This window comes from Littorina saxatilis, linkage group LG12, assembly GCF_037325665.1.
Source record: "Littorina saxatilis isolate snail1 linkage group LG12, US_GU_Lsax_2.0, whole genome shotgun sequence".
NCBI lineage: Eukaryota > Metazoa > Mollusca > Gastropoda > Littorinimorpha > Littorinidae > Littorina > Littorina saxatilis.
The window spans coordinates 28,658,505-28,676,273 of record NC_090256.1 but is presented as its reverse complement, the minus strand read 5'-3'; the positions used below and the strand labels follow the sequence as shown (position 1 = coordinate 28,676,273).

General features: G+C 40.8%; 1 protein-coding gene across 1 annotated transcript in view; it reads left to right on the top strand.

Annotated features, from left to right (window-relative positions):
• The first annotated feature begins 218 nt into the window (after positions 1–218).
• Positions 219–17,769, top strand: part of LOC138981674 (tRNA (34-2'-O)-methyltransferase regulator WDR6-like) — a 39,580-nt gene continuing 22,029 nt past the window's right edge. Inside the window, exons 1-17 of the mRNA XM_070354668.1 lie at positions 219–410; positions 723–821; positions 2,390–2,504; positions 4,536–4,599; positions 6,341–6,453; positions 6,994–7,147; positions 9,218–9,463; positions 9,953–10,015; positions 10,865–10,912; positions 11,230–11,331; positions 11,837–11,910; positions 12,309–12,466; positions 14,477–14,586; positions 14,937–15,167; positions 16,434–16,601; positions 17,039–17,113; positions 17,320–17,499. Of these exons, the coding sequence (XP_070210769.1) occupies positions 338–410; positions 723–821; positions 2,390–2,504; positions 4,536–4,599; positions 6,341–6,453; positions 6,994–7,147; positions 9,218–9,463; positions 9,953–10,015; positions 10,865–10,912; positions 11,230–11,331; positions 11,837–11,910; positions 12,309–12,466; positions 14,477–14,586; positions 14,937–15,167; positions 16,434–16,601; positions 17,039–17,113; positions 17,320–17,499 (2,073 nt within the window). The 5' untranslated portion in view covers positions 219–337. The remainder of the gene's footprint in view (positions 411–722; positions 822–2,389; positions 2,505–4,535; positions 4,600–6,340; positions 6,454–6,993; positions 7,148–9,217; positions 9,464–9,952; positions 10,016–10,864; positions 10,913–11,229; positions 11,332–11,836; positions 11,911–12,308; positions 12,467–14,476; positions 14,587–14,936; positions 15,168–16,433; positions 16,602–17,038; positions 17,114–17,319; positions 17,500–17,769) is intronic.

Sequence of the window (17,769 nt, the reverse complement as noted above, 5' to 3'; positions counted from 1 at the left end):
ACCGATTGCAGGAAAAAGAAAAAGTTGCAAGTACAAGTGACACATTCTTATCTAAAGTAAAATATAATACTTTTGTGAAAGTTTTTAAAAGTACCAAATACCCGATTGCAAGAATCACTCATTTGCTTCCTTGCTTATAAAGTTTATATTTGGTTTAGCTATTTGGACATATTTCAGAGTTTTGTATTCAAAGACGAGCACCTTTTTTCTGGGGGAGATAACTGTTGACAACGAAAGCATGGACGAGCTGACTGTGCACTAAGGACAATAACACAGCATAGCGGCCTAGTGCTTCGGTTAAGACTTATATAAGAGGCAGTCTTTCCTCTTTGTTTAAATGGAACTAATAGCTGCAGGATCACTTGGTCCTGTGACAGCACTATGTGTCTATAAAGGATACATTTTGGCAGGTGTGATGTTGTTGCATGAATGAGGGAGAGAAACTAAGAAAGTTTGGAGTGGCTATCACTACCATGTGTGTGCACACATGGGGGGTATTATTTGTTGTTCTTGGTCTTATTTTTCTTGTGATAATGTTTTTTATTTCCCCCTGTTCTAGACATGCACATTTAAGCACTTAGATAAGTTTGGGTAGTAAAGCCGTTAATTTCTTAAATCACTTAACAAGTATAAATTATGTAATACACATGCATGCATAAGTCAAGGTGGACTTAATTTGCATCCAACATTTATGTATACTTGTACTTTCTCCATTGTCACAGGTTGTGGCAGCATGGTGCAGGTGTACAAATCAGGGACGTGTGATCTACAGACTTCTCTGGTTGCTTTACTATGCAGAACAGTTCATGGATTTCGAATGGGTAAGAAATAAACCATACGGTCTTAAAATGTTAACGAAGTTTACACTCTGTTACCATTCTGTGTATGATTTAAGGCAGATCAAGATGTAAACTGCTTATTTTGTTCACCGTCTTTTGAGGGGCAACTGTTTCCCCTTTAGTAGACTTTTCTCTAGATATGCAAATTTGTGGACTTTGTTTCGAAAGTGTCATTGATAAAGGACGTCAGAAGTTATGTTTATACATTGAAATCTTCTTCTTCTGCGTTCGTGGGCTGAAACTCCCATGTACACTCGTGTTTTTTGCACGAGTGGAATTTTACGTGTTTGACCGTTTTTACCCCGCCATTTAGGCAGCCATACGCCGTTATCGGAGGAAGCATGCTGGGTATTTTCGTGTTTCTATAACCCACCGAACTCTGACATGGATTACAGGATCTTTTTTGTGCGCACTTGGTCTTGTGCTTGCGTGTACACACGGGGGTGTTCGGACACCGAGGAGAGTCTGCACACAAAGTTGACTCTGGGCGGGGATATAGCTCAGTTGGTAGCGCGCTGGATTTGTATTCAGTTGGCCGCTGTCAGCGTGAGTTCGATCCCAGGTTCGGCGGAAATTTATTTCACAGAGTCAACTTTGTGTGCAGACTCTCTTCGGTGTCCGAACCTCCCCCCGTGTACACTACATTGGGTGTGCACGTTAAAGATCCCACGATTGACAAAAGGGTCTTTCCTGGCAAAATTGCTTAGGCACAGTTAATAATTGTCTACCTATACCCGTGTGACTTGGAATAATAGGCCGTGAAAGGTAAATATGCGCCGAAATGGCTGCAATCTACTGGCCGTATAAAATTTCATCTCACACGGCATCACTGCAGAGCGCCTAGAACTGTACCCACAGAATATGCGCGATATAAGACTCATTGATTGATTGATTGAAATAAATCTCTCGCCGAACGTGGGGACGAACTCACGCTGACAGCAGCCAACTGGATACAAATCCAGCGCGCTACCGACTGAGCTACATCCCCGCCCATACATTGAAATGATAAGGCAGGTTTTCCAAGTTATTCGTCTGTTGGAAAGTCAATCTGTTATTTTGTGCAGACATCTTTCAGGCTGGGGAATTCTCCTTGGATCCGCGAATTTCAGAGGAAACCTGATTGGTTTTCTGAAGTAGAAAATTAATCTCTGAAGGAAAACATCTGATCACTGAAATAGAGAGAGTGTGTGTGTTTTTTTCTGTGTGTTTCTTCTAACAAGTGAAAGTTCAATTTTCACTCTTGATGAAAAGATCACTTTATATAGACTTAGTCCTTCCAGGATATATGCCTGCTTGTACCCTCCAGAAATGCCCTGCACACCACCAGGGCCTTAGTTGCCCCTGGACCCTGGCCTATGTTAGTTTTTTCAAGACAGTAGTTCCCCAGCCTGATCATTTCTGGCTAAAACAAGAAGAAAAAAAGTGAGAAAACAGTGTTTAAAGTATTCACTTTGAAAATCATCACTTTAATGCAATTTTATTTTATTCCTGGCTTTATCCTTGTTTGTCTTGGCAAAAGTTTGGCGTGCAATCTTGTGGTTTTTTTCCAGGACCAGTTATCAATGGGAAGAGACTTATGTGTGTGTTTGGAGGAAAATGTGCCAGAATCTTAGGACTTGAGGAAAAGACACTGGAGGAAGGAAGTCATGTGTTTGAGTCTCTAAGGTAAGTAAAGACGCGTAAGGCGAAATTACTACATTTAGCCAAGTTGTGGAACACACGGAATTACACTGAACGCACTGCATTTTTTCACCAAGACAATACTGCTTTGTCAGTCTCCGCGACAAGGAAATCGCTCTCTTTTCACGTGCAAAACGAAGTGAAATCGACAAGCCAGTATAGCGCGGTAGCGAATTGCGCTAAGCAGGAAAGCGCGCTTTTCTGTATTCTTTTTAACTTTCTGAGCTTGTGTTTAATACAGACATAACATATTTATATGTTTTTCAAATCAGGAAATGATAAAGAATAAGATGAAATCATTTTGGATTGAATTCTAAAATTTTAATTGTAGTACCTAATTAACCTTTGATCGTTAATTGTGATCACATTTTTAGCGTAAACACATAATATGTATATATTTTTAGATTCAGAATTTGATGAAGAAATTATACGATGCAATCAATTTTGAATCTGTTTGCAAAAATTTGATTTTAACAACTTTAATGAGCAAACTCATTAATTAATTTTCAAGCCACTGAGCTGAAATGCAATACCAAAGTCATGGCTTCGTCGAAGATTACTTGACCAAAATGTCAACAAAATTAATTCAAAAATGAGAGCGTGACAGTGCCGCCTCAACTTTCACAAAAAGCAAGATATGACGTCATCAAAGACATTTAATGATTTATCAAAAAAAGTGAAAAACAAGTCGCGTAAGGCGAAATTACTACATTTAGCCAAGCTGTCGAACTCACGGGATGAAACTGAACGCACTGTATTTTTTCCCCAAGACAGTACAGCTTCGTCAATCCCCGCGTGAAGGAAATCGCTCACCTCCCACGTGCAAAACGTAGTGATATTGACACGCCAGATTAGCGCGGTAGCGTATTGTGCTAAGCAGGAAAGCGCGCTTTTCTGTATTCTTGTTAACTTTCTGAGCTTGTTTTGAATACAACCTATCATATCTATATGATTTTGGAATCAGGAAATGATAAAGAATAATTAGATGAAATCATTTTTGGATCGATTTCTTAAATTTTAATCGTAAGACTAATTAATCTATTTTCGTTAATTGTGATCACATTTTAAGAGTAAACATGACATATGTAATATTTTTAGATTCAGAATGTGATGCAGAATACAAAGCAACCAATTTTAAATCTGTTTGCAAAAAATCGATTTTAATGACAACTTTAATTAGCAAACTCATTAATTAAATTGTAAGCCTCCAAGCTGAAATGCAATACCAAAGTCCGGGCTTCGTCGAAGATTACTTGACCAAAATTTCAACCAATTTGGTTAAAAAAGGAGAGCGTGACAGTGCCGCCTCAACTTTCACGAAAAGCCGGATATGACGTCATCAAAGACATTTATCAAAAAAATGAAAAAATCGTCTGGAGATACCATACTCAGGATCTCTCATGTCAAGTTTCATGAAGATCGGTCCAGTAGTTTTCTCTGAATCGCTCTACACACACACACACACACACACACATACACCACACCCTCGTCTCGATTCCCCCCTCTACGTTAAAACATTTAGTCAAAACTTGACTAAATGTAAAAAGTGTGGGGATACCATACCCAGGAACTCTCATGTAAAGTTTCATGACAATCGGTCCTGTAGTTTTCTCTGACTCGCTCTACACACACACACATACCTACACACACACACACATACACCACGACCCTCGTTTCGATTCCCCCTCTATGTTAAAACATTTAGTCAAAACTTGACTAAATGTAAAAAACAGGGTAGTTGAGTGAGTTTTTGAGGCGTGTGACTGAAAAGAAATGCTTTACTGTTGGCAACACTGACAGAGAAAGGGAGTAGATGAAATTACTGTTAGGTGTTTATGGGTTGTGGAAGAGTTTCTTTTTTCTTGGAAATACTGAGGCAAACACACCCATGTGACATTATAGGCCAATTAGAATTGCTATAGCGAGTGGAAATCTGCACACATGGTCGGTGATCTGTGCACTGAGGGACTGATATTTTTCTGGTATTCTACTTGTACATTTATTTTTATGTTTCAGGCTGGAGGCTGTCACTGCTGTTGAGGAGTTTGAAGACTGGATTTGGGATGCTGTGTGGTTGCAGGTTTTTATATATTTTGGCTCACCTGAGTGAGTCTGAGTAATGAGCAGTGTTCGTCTGCATGGACGTTAACATTGAGGTTTTCTCAGTTGTTTTTGAAGCTAGAGTTTTGAAACTGTTCACAGTTCTAGGGTTGAGGACCTCCGGCTCCAGACGCTTGTGGAACTACAACTTTGAAACTTTACACACTTCTACACTACTGGTCATACAAAACTTTACAGATGCGTTTGAGGGCAGATCTTTCTGATGAGGCCGTTTATCGTAAAACCAATTAAATGACTGGAAAGGCCGTTTATTCCCCTAACTTATTCAGAAAACAGATTGAGTTTACATGACGTAGTGTCGATACAGTGGAACCTACAACACAGACACCCCCCAAAATCAAATTCGCAAAATCAAGGTTCCCGCGATAAAATCGACAAATTGTTTATGACTTTTGCTTGTCTGTGTTATTGTTTCAAAAGTACAAATATGGCGTACCTTCAAATCCTCATGTGCCCCCTCTGTTCGTGTACCTGTCTCATTTGTGAATTGTAAACTCTCTTTGCTAAGACTGTAACTGCTTCTGATCCGTTTGTGTTGTGGTTGTATGGAAGCCTCATTGTTTGGTGTATGCTGGTAACGTTCACACTCCAACCGACACACAGACTCATTGTTGGTCTAGTTCCTTTTAATTTGGTGACGGTAGAGAGAGACGTGAAAACTGTGGGCAAAACAAAAAACACATATAAGCCCTTACAGAATTTGAACTATTAACTTAGACAAATATTTAACACATATTTCTTGCTTATAAACTGAAGAGAAAAAAGGGTAGAGCGAATGAAAAAAGAAAAGAAGAGAGAGAAACATGAAAGAGACAGAGAATAAGAAAGAAGGCGAGAAAGAGCGGAGACGGAGAGAAGTAGAAGTAAACAAGGAAACAAAGGAAGGAAGGAAGGAAGAGAGAGAGAGAGAGAGAGAGAGAGAGAGAGAGAGAGACGAACAAACCGACAGACGGAGAGAGAGAGAGGGAGAGAGAGACGGACACACCAATAAAAGAAGACAAAGTCAGACAGACAAACAGAATGGAGAGAATGAAAGAAAAATGGAAGAAAACGTGAGCATACACAACATCCATTAATACGATATTTCTCATACACAAGAGAAAAAGGTAAGCAAAAGTAAGCATACACAACATCAGTTAATACAAGATTTCTTAGACACACAAAAATAGCTTTTCCTTACCGTATTCCAGGTTCACACAACACCATCACAACACAACCTCCTCAGTGGAAGGACATAGGACGACAAAGTTTAACACCCAAAACTGACTAACATCAACACCTCCGAACTCACAAAACTGAATAATAGCTCACCATATAACTGCAAAGCACACGCAAAAACACGTTCTCCATGAAACACTAAACAAACAAACAGCTTCACGAGACTGCTTGATCAAGGCTGAACTCGCAAAGCTGAGACAAAACAAAAAAAACACACACAAAAAACGAAAGTAAGGGACGTTTCACGAGCAACAAACAACAAACTTGTCCACATGTCATGAATCACTTAAACAGTACAACTGAATACAAAAAAGAGTTCAAAACCCGATTTAAAAAAGAGGCCCTGCACGGGCAGGCACAAAGACTACTGTACTTAGCTACTTTTGTTCATGTTGCAAAACAGCATACATGTACTGCGGTGTTTGTCTCTTTCCTCAATTTGATTTGAAAGGTCAGTTGAAGTTTTGCCTGATCATTTTCAGAGAGGAGACAGTTGGACCCTGGGACTAGCACTAGCTCATAACATTGTTCTTCACTGGGACTGGCATGCTAGCGTCCTCTTGCAGCGCGCAACCTGCACTGAGAAATGCCTTCTGTATCCTTCAAGAGCATGGACCTGTAGGAAACCGGGAAAAGGAAGTGAGGGAATCAAGTGGACAAAGGCATATCAAACAGTTTAGTAACAAAGAGAAAAGAACAAACTGAGTTTTATTTTTATTTTTTCTTCTTCTTCTAAATTCACTTAAATTTAAGTTTTATACAAAGAACAGCCAAATGGAGCATGTAAAAGCTTTTAAGTCTGTTCTTTTAATTTTTGTTGAAAGACCTGATGATAGAATGAGCTCATCACATCAAAGAAAAAAAGTGTTATTATGCTTTGTGCTTGTCATGGCACTGTAAATGTTTGTGTAAATGTTGAAGGTACTTGCAGTGCAATGTGTTATTCATTGATATGTGTGGTATTGCACATTAAATAATGGTATGTTGTCGTAGTATTTTGATTGTACAGCGCTTTGAGCAGGGTTAAAACCCTGGATACATGCGCTATATAAATATTATGCATTATTATTTATTATTATTTGTTATTGTAAACTGGCAAAATATGATGAAAACGTTGTTTCCCTAACTCTCCAAGCTATTGTGCCCATTTCATTGGTAAGAACTGGTGTGACCTGGTGCTTGCTGCTGGTACGGTGTTCAACCAAGTGGTCTTGTGGTCTCCTGGAGACAGTAACCGTGGTGATGTCGATCAGCCCAAATCTGTTCTTCATCAACTGACTGGCCATAAGGTGAACTAAGTATGCCACAACGGTTGCCTTTTCATAATCTGATTTTCTCAACTGTAAAATGTGTTAAGTACATTATGAGAAGCAAGATTTGGTGTAGAAAGGGAGATAAGTACCCCCCGCGGGTTAGGGGAAAGAATTTACCCGATGCTCCCCAGCATGTCGTAAGAGGCGACTAACGGATTCTGTTTCTCCTTTTACCCTTGTTAAGTGTTTCTTGTATAGAATATAGTCAATTTTTGTAAAGATTTTAGTCAAGCAGTATGTAAGCAATGTTAAGTCCTTTCTACTGGAAACTTGCATTCTTCCAGTAAGGTAATATATTGTACTATGTTGCAAGCCCCTGGAGCAAATTTTTGATTAGTGCTTTTGTGAACAAGAAACAATTGACAAGTGGCTCTATCCCATCTCCCCCCTTTCCCCGTCGCGATATAACCTTCGTGGTTGAAAATGACGTTAAACACCAAATAAAGAAAGAAAGAAAGGGAGATAAGTACAAGATATTGAACTTGAATTTGACCTGTTTCAAGAGAGTGAAGTCAACTTTTAAGACCACTTTTTGTCCATGGTGTTGAAATTTAAATGACAACTTCTGTGACAGTGTTAGCAAAATGGTCAGACTGGTGCAAGGCATCTGGCTATACGCAGATCCATATCATTGAGTCACTTGAGAAAAAGTGACTCTATGTAATCGGTCAGTGTTAGTCTGTCCGGCCGGCCGTCCGGCCGGCCGTCCGTAGACACCACCTTAACGTTGGACTTTTCTCGGAAACTATCAAAGCGATCCGGCTCATATTTTGTTTAGTCGTGACCTCCAATGACCTCTACACTTTAACGATGGTTTCGTTGACCTTTGACCTTTTTCAAGGTCACAGGTCAGCGTCAAAGGAAAAATTAGACATTTTATATCTTTGACAAAGTTCATCGGATGTGATTGAAACTTTGTAGGATTATTCTTTACATCAAAGTATTTACATCTGTAGCCTTTTACGAACGTTATCAGAAAAACAAGGGAGATAACTAGCCTTTTCTGTTCGGCAACACACAACTTAACGTTGGGCTTTTCTCGGAAACTATAAAAGTGACCGGGCTCAAATTTTATGTGAACGTGACTCCCAGTGACCTCTACACTTTGACGTCTGCTTTGGTGACCTTTGACCTTTTTCAAGGTCACAGGTATGTCTTGAAGGAAAAAATTGAAATATCATATCTCTGAAACTATTCATCGGATTTGATTCAAACTTTATAGGATTATTCTTTACATCAAATTATTTACATCTGTATTGTGTTGTGAATAGCAATTTCTTCCTGTCCATCTGATGCCTCATATAATATTCAGAACTGCGAAAGTGACTCGATCGAGCGTTTGCTCTTCTTGTTTTATTTTGCAATGTGTTTTGACCGAGGTCACGTGGGCTTGGCTTGACGTCATATGAGTTGAGAAAAACACATGGTTAGCGATCACTACCAGTGATCAATATGCAATCGGCGGCGAAGCGTGCAGGGGCTGATGTGCATATTTTTGAAAGGGTATCATGTGGAGCCCACACTGCAAACCATACACATCACAGTTAGTTGTTCATCATGATTGCAGGTTAAAGCCAGCTAATAGTCTGCTAGTTGCTTCCCCTTGCATTGAAAAGCTTGGCACAGTAAAAGGGGCTCTTACTCTGCCACACCATTTAAAAATCCTGAAAGAGTTATTTCCGGAAAACGTCAATTATGATGGTGGAGACATATTAAAATGACCATGTGCCAACATGTGTGTGTTTACTTCATCTTGTTGTTTGGATTGTTGTACAGTTCTTTATATTTTTCTTCTAGCTTAAAATGAAACGTTTATATTTATTGCAGGCTCTGCACTGCGTCTGCTCTATAGCTGATCATCGATGCACATGTTTTGTTGTTGTTTACTTAAAATGAAGAGCACATTTATCAATGTTCAAGGGAGTCGTCTTTTCATCTTGTACCACCACAGTCTGCAGCTGGTTTGCTCTGTATCTTATGTTTGCAGAGTCATCAAATTTTGTTGTTGTGGACTTGAAGTAAAGACCACATTTACATTGATTCCAGGGAGTCATCTTTTCCATCTTCTTCCACCACGGTCTGCAGCGGATCTGCTCTGCATCGGATGATCGGAGCATCATCATGTACCATGTGCAGTTTTCAACACAGTCTAATGACACCCCTGGAGATGGACGGGTCAAGGTGAGGGACTGGAAACAAGCCGTCATTGAACCAGTGTTGACGGTGTTCGGTCACTCAGGAAGAGTGTGGGATGTTGTTCTGCTGACAGACCTCTTCGTCAGCATTGGAGAGGTGAGATGTTAATCATTTGGAGGAGCTATTTGTTTTCATTCTGGCCTCATGGCAGTGCAGTGTGTTGTAAAAGTGTACAGTGAAGCTATTTTTCAGGTTATGTTGGAGCTTGTAAAAATTGAAACAATCCTTAATTTTCTCTTTTTTGTATTGCAAAAGTTGCTTGGTCTGAGAAATGTGGGTGATTGGCCTGTGGCAGGGAAGAACCCTTTGTAGTTATCAATTTACCAAGTTATCTGTGATTAGACAACACTCCTGTGACCAGCCAAAAATGATCCTACACTGCAGAAGTCCTTTCATAACGGGTATACTTTACTCATGTTTATAGACCATGGGACAACAGGAGGTTTCTTTTATCATGAGGTGACCTCTTGTGGGAGAGGCCCAATGCTTACAGGTACCAACCTCAGTGTTGGCTTTACTAGTCCTGCCATTCTGTGAACTATGGTGAATTGTTGTTGTCCAATAATCTTATGTTATCTGTTCTAGGATGCTCACTGCATTGTGTGGAGTTATGCGGGAGACATTCTACACAAGCACAAAGGACACAAGGTTAGCCCAGACATGTTTTGAGTCCGAAGTTCAAAGGTTTTGGCCCAGTGGTTCAGGCCTTCGTTTTGCAGGCTTGATGAGCTGGGCGACGACAAGCGCCCCGAAGTTTGATAGCTCTCTGTCCGACAACTTTTGTCGTACTGCCGAATTCGCAGGCATCGGACAGCGGGGAGATTCCCTTGTTTACGGTCGCTCTGCGCGTGCGCCTGACGCAGCAGCTTAGCCCTGTCAAGGCTGCACTTGCTGTGGCTGGCTGACCGTGGCTGGCTCACATCAAATCGGCGCCACACAAACATCTTGATATGCACCAGACGCGAGACAAGAGGCTAGGCACCCATGCTGTTCGCAAACTGAATGTTGTCAGTTATCACATCCGTCAACAGTCAACTGCAAAATATCGTGCATGCGGAATATGAATTTGTGCATGTATCCCGTCCCCCAAAATCGTATGTCTTAGAATATTTCTTCTTTCCGGGTAACGCTGCAAACTGATGGCCGCAATCTTGAAATCAAAGTTATCGTAACGACAACAGTGCTTATCAGTAGGGATAGGCACCTCTAACTTTTTCGTAGGACAGTGCCTACGATAGGCTTGCCCATGCCATTTCAATGTCTGTCTTAGTTTTCCTTTGTGTAAACCAAGTACAAAAATGTTGCTCATGGATACATTGTTGCTTTTTTTTGGCCAGAGAAATAAGATAGCTGGTGCTGCACATCACACCACACACAGTAATATGGACCACCTCTTGTCTTTTTGTGTCAGGCCAGTTGCACTGGGCAGCTCAGCTTGAAAGAGATTTACTCGACTTGTCTTGAAATTTACAGAATTGAATGTTGAATGTTTTGCAGGGTCGCAGCATATGGAGCCTTGCTGCCAGTGAGGATGAAACATTTGTGGTGAGAATTAAAGGCTGTGGTAAAATGGGAAGGAAGAACAAACATGCATGGTTCACGTACATTGAAAGTGAATGACTGAAATTGAGTTTGCTCTGTAATGTGAATATTGCATTGAATTTTAAAAGAAAGTTCTTCTGGTCTTGGTAATTATTTGCCCAGGTCCTTGGCTTTTGAAACATGGTTTACATTTAATGGTTGTTTTGCTCTGACTGATGTCTTTACTTGTGTGTGTGTGTGTCTCTTTATATGTACTTTGAGTGGACTTTCCTTATAGCTGCCCTAAACACAATAACAGATAGTTATTGTGTGGTTTCCAGGTGACAGGAGGAGGTGACTGCAGTATACGGCAGTGGCATCTTCTGGGGAACAATGCACAGCCTCACGATCAGACACAGATGACCATACCACATGCCATGAAGGCAATTATTCGTTTTATCTCACTTAACTGATTGTTATAATTTTACACTCAACACCCCTACCCCCCTGACCCATCCCTCTACCCCCTTCGCCTCACCCCCCTTCCCCCTCTCCATCCCCCCCCCCCCCCCCCCTTCTTTTGCCCTCTCCCATTCCCCATGCCTCTGTGCCTGCTTTCTTTAACCGCCTGTTTTCAGGTGTGCAAGACTGTACAGCAAGACAGTTTTTATTTAAACATAACACCCTCTTTTTATTCTTAATTATGATCTCCGGTTTCCCCCCCTGCGCGACCTGACCTGGCCAGAGAGGACAACTCCCGATGAAAAACTTTAGGGAACTGTGGAAGACCTGCGCCGAACTTGCGAGTTCATTAGATCAGCAGGCCTAAGATTATGAGAGACACAACAACTGAAGAAGAAGAAGATCTCCGGTTTGAGAGCCTTGTGTTTAGGGGATGTACCTTGTACTGTACTGTTTAATTTTCAGTTTAATCTGAATGTGTTTCAGGCATCCGCAGATGACTTTGTGAGAACTCTGGCACTTTGGGATTATGACACTGTGATGCTGATAACAAATGCCGGGTAAGTTGTGCTGATTTTCATGTCAGGATCAAAATAGAGATCATTTTTCAGGTGAAATTTGTTCAAGGAAGCTTGGTATCCATAGACAAGAGTCATTAAAAGTGTTTTGTTTGTTTGCTTGTTAGTTTTTTTCCTGCAGTTTGACAGACTTTGCCATGTACTTCACAATCTTTCTAACTATTTGCAGGTGATGGGCTGTGCAGTGTATTTTATTTATTTACTTTTATCATTGCAGAATTGTATGGGCAGTACTGCATTGGCAGCAGAAAAAAATATTTAAATTTTGTGGTTGACAATTTCTTTTTATTCTACTGAAATTATGCAAGGCCAACAAGTCTTTCATTTTCTGTTTGTGTTTGTTGATGCTTTTATTTTTTTAATATTTTGTTTGTTTGCAGGAGTGTGCTATGCTACAGTGTATCCAGTGACAGGTGGCAGAGCCTGGTTCATGATCCTGACTTTGCGTCGTACTCCACAGCGGCAGTGTCAACAGACAAAACATACCTTGCGATAGCTAGCATCACTGGCCATGTCAGGGTGCTGCAGAGAGTAGAAGGTAACAAAGGGCTTTTGTGAAATCTGAAGAAAAAAACAACTTTTTATTGTTTTTGTGTTTGTCAGCCCTCCTGTTACCTCCCTTGTACTGTGATTAGTTATTTGAACACAATGCACGAGTCTGGAACAGATGTCAAACATTGTTACCTGTGGTTTTGAAATTATCTCTAAAGCATCTGTGCCTTCTGCTTTCTGGTTGATCAGAATAAACCACTTTAAATCTGGTATTTCAACCCAAACAAGAGATAGGTTTGTGTGCATTTAGTGTTTTCTTATTCACTGCATTATACTATGCAGACCTGTTTACCAGTACGATTTGGGCGTATTTTGTACGCCAAATTTGTATCAGTACGCATAATACGCGACACACGCACAAAATACGCATAAGAAAAAGTCTAGAATACGTTTTCCGGTGTTGGTGTGCTGATTACGGGATAGTACAACTGATACCTGTTTCGGTCTAAGGGAGATAACCATGACAGCGAATCTTCAGCTGTGGAAACCTCGTTCAGTTGTTGGCACGTCTGGACAATCGTGGGCCAGTGCTGATTACGGGATGGTACAACTGATACCGGTTTCGGTCTAAGGGAGATAACCATGACAGCGAATCTTCAGCTGTAGAAACCTCGTTCAGTTGTTGGCACGTGCGGAAAAATGTGCCAGTTTCGGATGACTGTACCAAGTCTAAACAGCAGAAACGGCAGATTTTCTTGGAGAAATACAAGAAAGAGCCAGGAATTGTAGAGTCTTCTTTGGGAAAAAGTCATGCACACTGCAAGTACTGTAAATCGGATTTCTCCGTTGCCCATGCCGGGAAATATGACATCGAACGACACTGCAGAGAGAATCTTCTCGTGTGTCACAAAGAACAAAACAAACCAGAGGGCCTCCTTATCAGCTGAAACTGTTGACAGCCTATTGGTGGTAAAGAGCAGGCCTGGTGAACCTCATGAGCGGAACTACAGCTCAGTGCAGCTGACCAAGCTGAAATCATCATACTACAACTTGCTGTCGAAGAAACCTGACTAGACTAGACTCAGTACCGCTGCATACTACAACTTGAAGAACCCTGACTAGACTAAGGGGCTCAGTGGAAAAAATCAGCTTGTAATGGATTTTAACCACCAGCAGATCTTTATCGGTTTCCCTTTGTTGATTTTGTGTGTGTCACTTTTGTGAGAGTAACACTAACAGTATGAAGACAACAAGATTAACTTTTGAGCAAAGCTAAAGGGGAGAAGACTGAACAGATGCAGCTGTCGGTGGCAAGTTCATCTTTTCATTATCAATCTGTTTGGAAGACACTGGTTATAATGCTACAAACTGGCAGGTAAATACAATTGTTTTATCCCTGTTGTATTGGAAGGAGTTAAATTCTGAAGGTGTTCACAAGACATGCAATTCTTACACAAACACGTTTGCACCCACGCGTACATTTTCCCTAGCCCATATATGGCTTTGCTTGCAAAGTACACCAACTTTTTGAAAAATACACTCAACTTTTTTGGAAAGTACTCTTGCCTCGGGTTTAGGGTAAACAGGTCTGACTATGTTTGTAACCTTTTCTCCCAAGGGGGTACAAAGTTCAACTCTTTCAGAATTTAGTCATCACTATCTTCCTAAAGGCGGTGTGTAGTTAATTTAGATGATTATGAAGTTGTGGTTCAAATTTTGGCCAGGCTGTGATCGTTGACAATTGAGCCGAATGACTTGCACCAGTCCTGACCCATATGCACACTGCCTATCTTGAGCTCTATTTCTGACTGAATTTGCCTAGTTTGTGCCCCTTTCATGGGAGCAGTTATATTTTCAGGTTTTATGATGTCCTTCTTCTTCTTCTGCGTTCGTGGGCTGAAACTCCCACGTACACTCGTGATTTTTTGCACAAGTGGAATTTTACGCGTATGGCCGTTTTTTACCCCGCCATTTAGGCAGCCATACTCCGTTTTCGGAGGAAATGATGTCCTTGATTTTAGGCATTGCACCTAAGGTATTCTTTTTCAATGTGCAGGTACTTCTGATGTGAGGGAGACAAAATCCAGTCTACATTCTGGCAAGATCTGCGGCCTGACATGGGTCGATGATCATCACATACTGACCACTGGTCTTCAAGGCTTCTGCGTGAGTCTGTTGGCAGCTTTTTTAGTTCTCTTTATTTTAACTGTGACCTTTTAGCAATTTGATGTGTCATGGAAGTTGACACTTTTTAATGAGCTGGAGGTGTGTTTGTTTTAGCACATTATTGATGTGCTGAACTGCACTTAACAAAATGTATCTTAATATTAATTATACACTTTAACTGTATTGAGAAAAAAATGTCACAAATTATTGATACATTGTAATTATTTTCCTTTAACAAAAAAGAAGCTATTTACTAGCTACCCACAAAAAAAGGAAAATACTGAAAAAGAAGAATTCAGCTTGCTTTGATGAAACATGAGGGCCATATTGCTTAGTCTTGTGTCTGACAGGTGCTGGCCACAGTTGAACACACACCTGAGGGCGCTCTGACCCTGTCCGTGCTGGCTCAGCTGGGACTGCCTGTCTGCAAACACCGTTGGGTGGTGTCAGGCTGTCTGATTTCACCTTCATCACAGGCAGGATCATGGACATCACCTGAGGAAAGTGTGGCCATGTACTTGGCGTGTGGTGACAGGAGTGGCAGTGTCCACTGCTATCAGCTGGCATGCTCGGCCACAGGAGTGAGTGCCGTTTGATCCAGATTAGTTCGACTAGTGTTTAAGATTGAAAATAATTGAAATCTTTAAGTTTGTTGAGGCTAAGAGCTCTTAATTAAGAAAATACAGTAGTTAATATCTGACGTTTTTTCTCAGGTGCTATATTACATGATGTCGTATCATATTACCATGTTACATGATGTTGGATCTTTAGGATCTAATCTGAACTTTTTTACTACCAAAGTTGTCAGGCAGCTGTGTTTGTCTATGCGATGCTATGCATTTTTCATGTTTCCGCCATCAGTTTCATGGGTGGGATCAGGGGTGTTCCTAGCGTCGGTTTTCGGTCATTTGACTGACCGGCATGTTTCGGGCTCAACTGGTCAATTGTCCGACAAAATTGAGCTTGAACCGGTCTGTGACCGACAGTTACATGACCATGTCGGTCAATAGCAAAATCAATCTTAGATTTGAAATGAAATTCTTATTTAAAACTGGCCAACTCATTCCGAACATTGATCTCTTGTTTTCGATTGAAAAACCGGAAGTCAATGATAGCCGAAATAGTGAACCAATTTCAACTTCGCCATTTGAGAACTTACGATTTTCGCGACATTGATTGAAGCAGACGACATATTTGTGTGCAAAGCAGATCGTGCGTCATCCTCATGTCTTGCAAAAAAAAAGTTAAAAACTGACCCAAAGCAACGAAAGCTTACGTTTTTTAGCACCTCATCGAGCAGCATGTGAACAAAACAAAACAGGTGAGGGAGGGAGTTGTGAGAATGAGACATAGAACGCGGCAACCGATGAAACGAAAGTAGATTCAGAGAGTGAGGCCGACCGTGGGTTCGTACAAGACTGGCTTCGCCAGTTCCCATGGCTTCGGTTTGACGCAAGCAAAAACAAAATGTTCTGCAAAAAGTGCGAAAATGCAAAAAGAAAAACTATTTTTTAAGGATCAATCGCGACTGGGCCACATGACCGACACTTTTTGCATCAGCTGGTCAAATGACCAGTGTTTTTTTGGAGAGGTGGTCATTTGACCAGCAAAGCCAAATTTCTAGGAACACCCCTGGTGGGATTCTTCCAGAAATGCGGATTCGTAATGTCTGCGGTGACGTTTTTTGTTGTTAATTATACAAATCCTTCAGCGTCTGGGGGCCCCCAGACCCCCCCTTAAAATTCTTCAGGATTCGTGACATTTTTCAGTTCCACCCATGCACTTTGTTGATTGATTCATTCACTAATTTGTTCAGCTGTTTCGTTGTTTTATGTTTGCATTTTCAGCAAGCAGCATCCCTGCCTCCAACTCAGACATTTGCCAAGGTTCATGGCAGTGCGGGTGTCACATGCGTGTGTTACCACGACAACACTGTGTACACCACAGGCAGAGATGGACAGTACCGACGGTGGACCATAAACAATGGCCAGCTCCAGCTTCTCAACAGTTCAAGGGTAAATGAGAATACCAAAAAAAAAAACTAATGATAATGATAAAAAATCATTGTATCAACTTTTCTGTGAATGGTGATCAGCATGGACTGAGTTATTTCCGGATTCGTCTCTTCAGTTTATATCTTCATGTCAAATCACTCAACACAAACCTTCTACCAAAACTTAATTTGACATTGTCTCCCCTTATCTGTGTCACAAACATTCTCGATCAAGTGATTTACTGTGTTGCACTGTAAGAATATTTTTATAAAATTAAAATCTCATTACCTGAATGGTTTTGTTTTTGTGTGTGTGTTTTTTTGGTGTTTCTTTGTTTTGTGTGTACTGTTCAGTGATTTTCTCATCTCTTATGTTTTGTGAGTACTGTTTTTTCCCCATATTTTCTTCTTTAATGTGCTCATGTGTTAGAATAAACGTCTATCTGTATCCTTTTCCAGGTGTTCAAAGGTTTTGACTGGATTGACCGCTTGTGGGTTGAAGAGGATGGCTTATACATCTTGGGCTTTTACTCTGTGAGTTTCTTTGTCAAGCTTTTATCGTCATGAAATCAGGCTATGAATTGTGCTTGCCTTTATTCACAGGGCAGTGTTGTCTCAGCCAAAAAACACAGTATGTGATTTGCTTTTAGATTTTACTATAGTTGTCTGTAAAAAGATAATTTAAGACAGGTTTACAAACTTATTTGTTTAACACACATTGAATACTTGTTGATTTGCAGTCCAAGTTTGTTGTGTGGGACCAGAAGCAAGGGGAAACACTCCTGGAGGTGGAGTGTGGAGGGGGTCACAGGGCTTGGGACTGCTGCCTGCAAGGTCAAGGTTACCGCTTCATCTTCATCAAGGCCAAGGAGGTTGTCATGGTGACTGCTGGGCAAAGTTCAAGTCAAGATATTGTCAAGGTCAGGCACTGGAACATCTTGTACAGTTTGATTTTAGCTGCAAGAAGACAGTGGTGTGCTTTTGCAATTAGCTTATTTAGAATTAGTGAGCGTATTTATCCCAATTTCTGAGCTTGATGGCCCCAAACTTTGTTGTGGAGTTTGTAGTGCTTGTGTTGTGCTTTTAATGCACGGAAATGTCAGCATGGGAGCGTTAAAATTGCTTAGTTGTCAGCTCTTGTTTAACAGTGTTGTTACTCTGTTCATTACTTGTTAAAGAAAAACAGATGC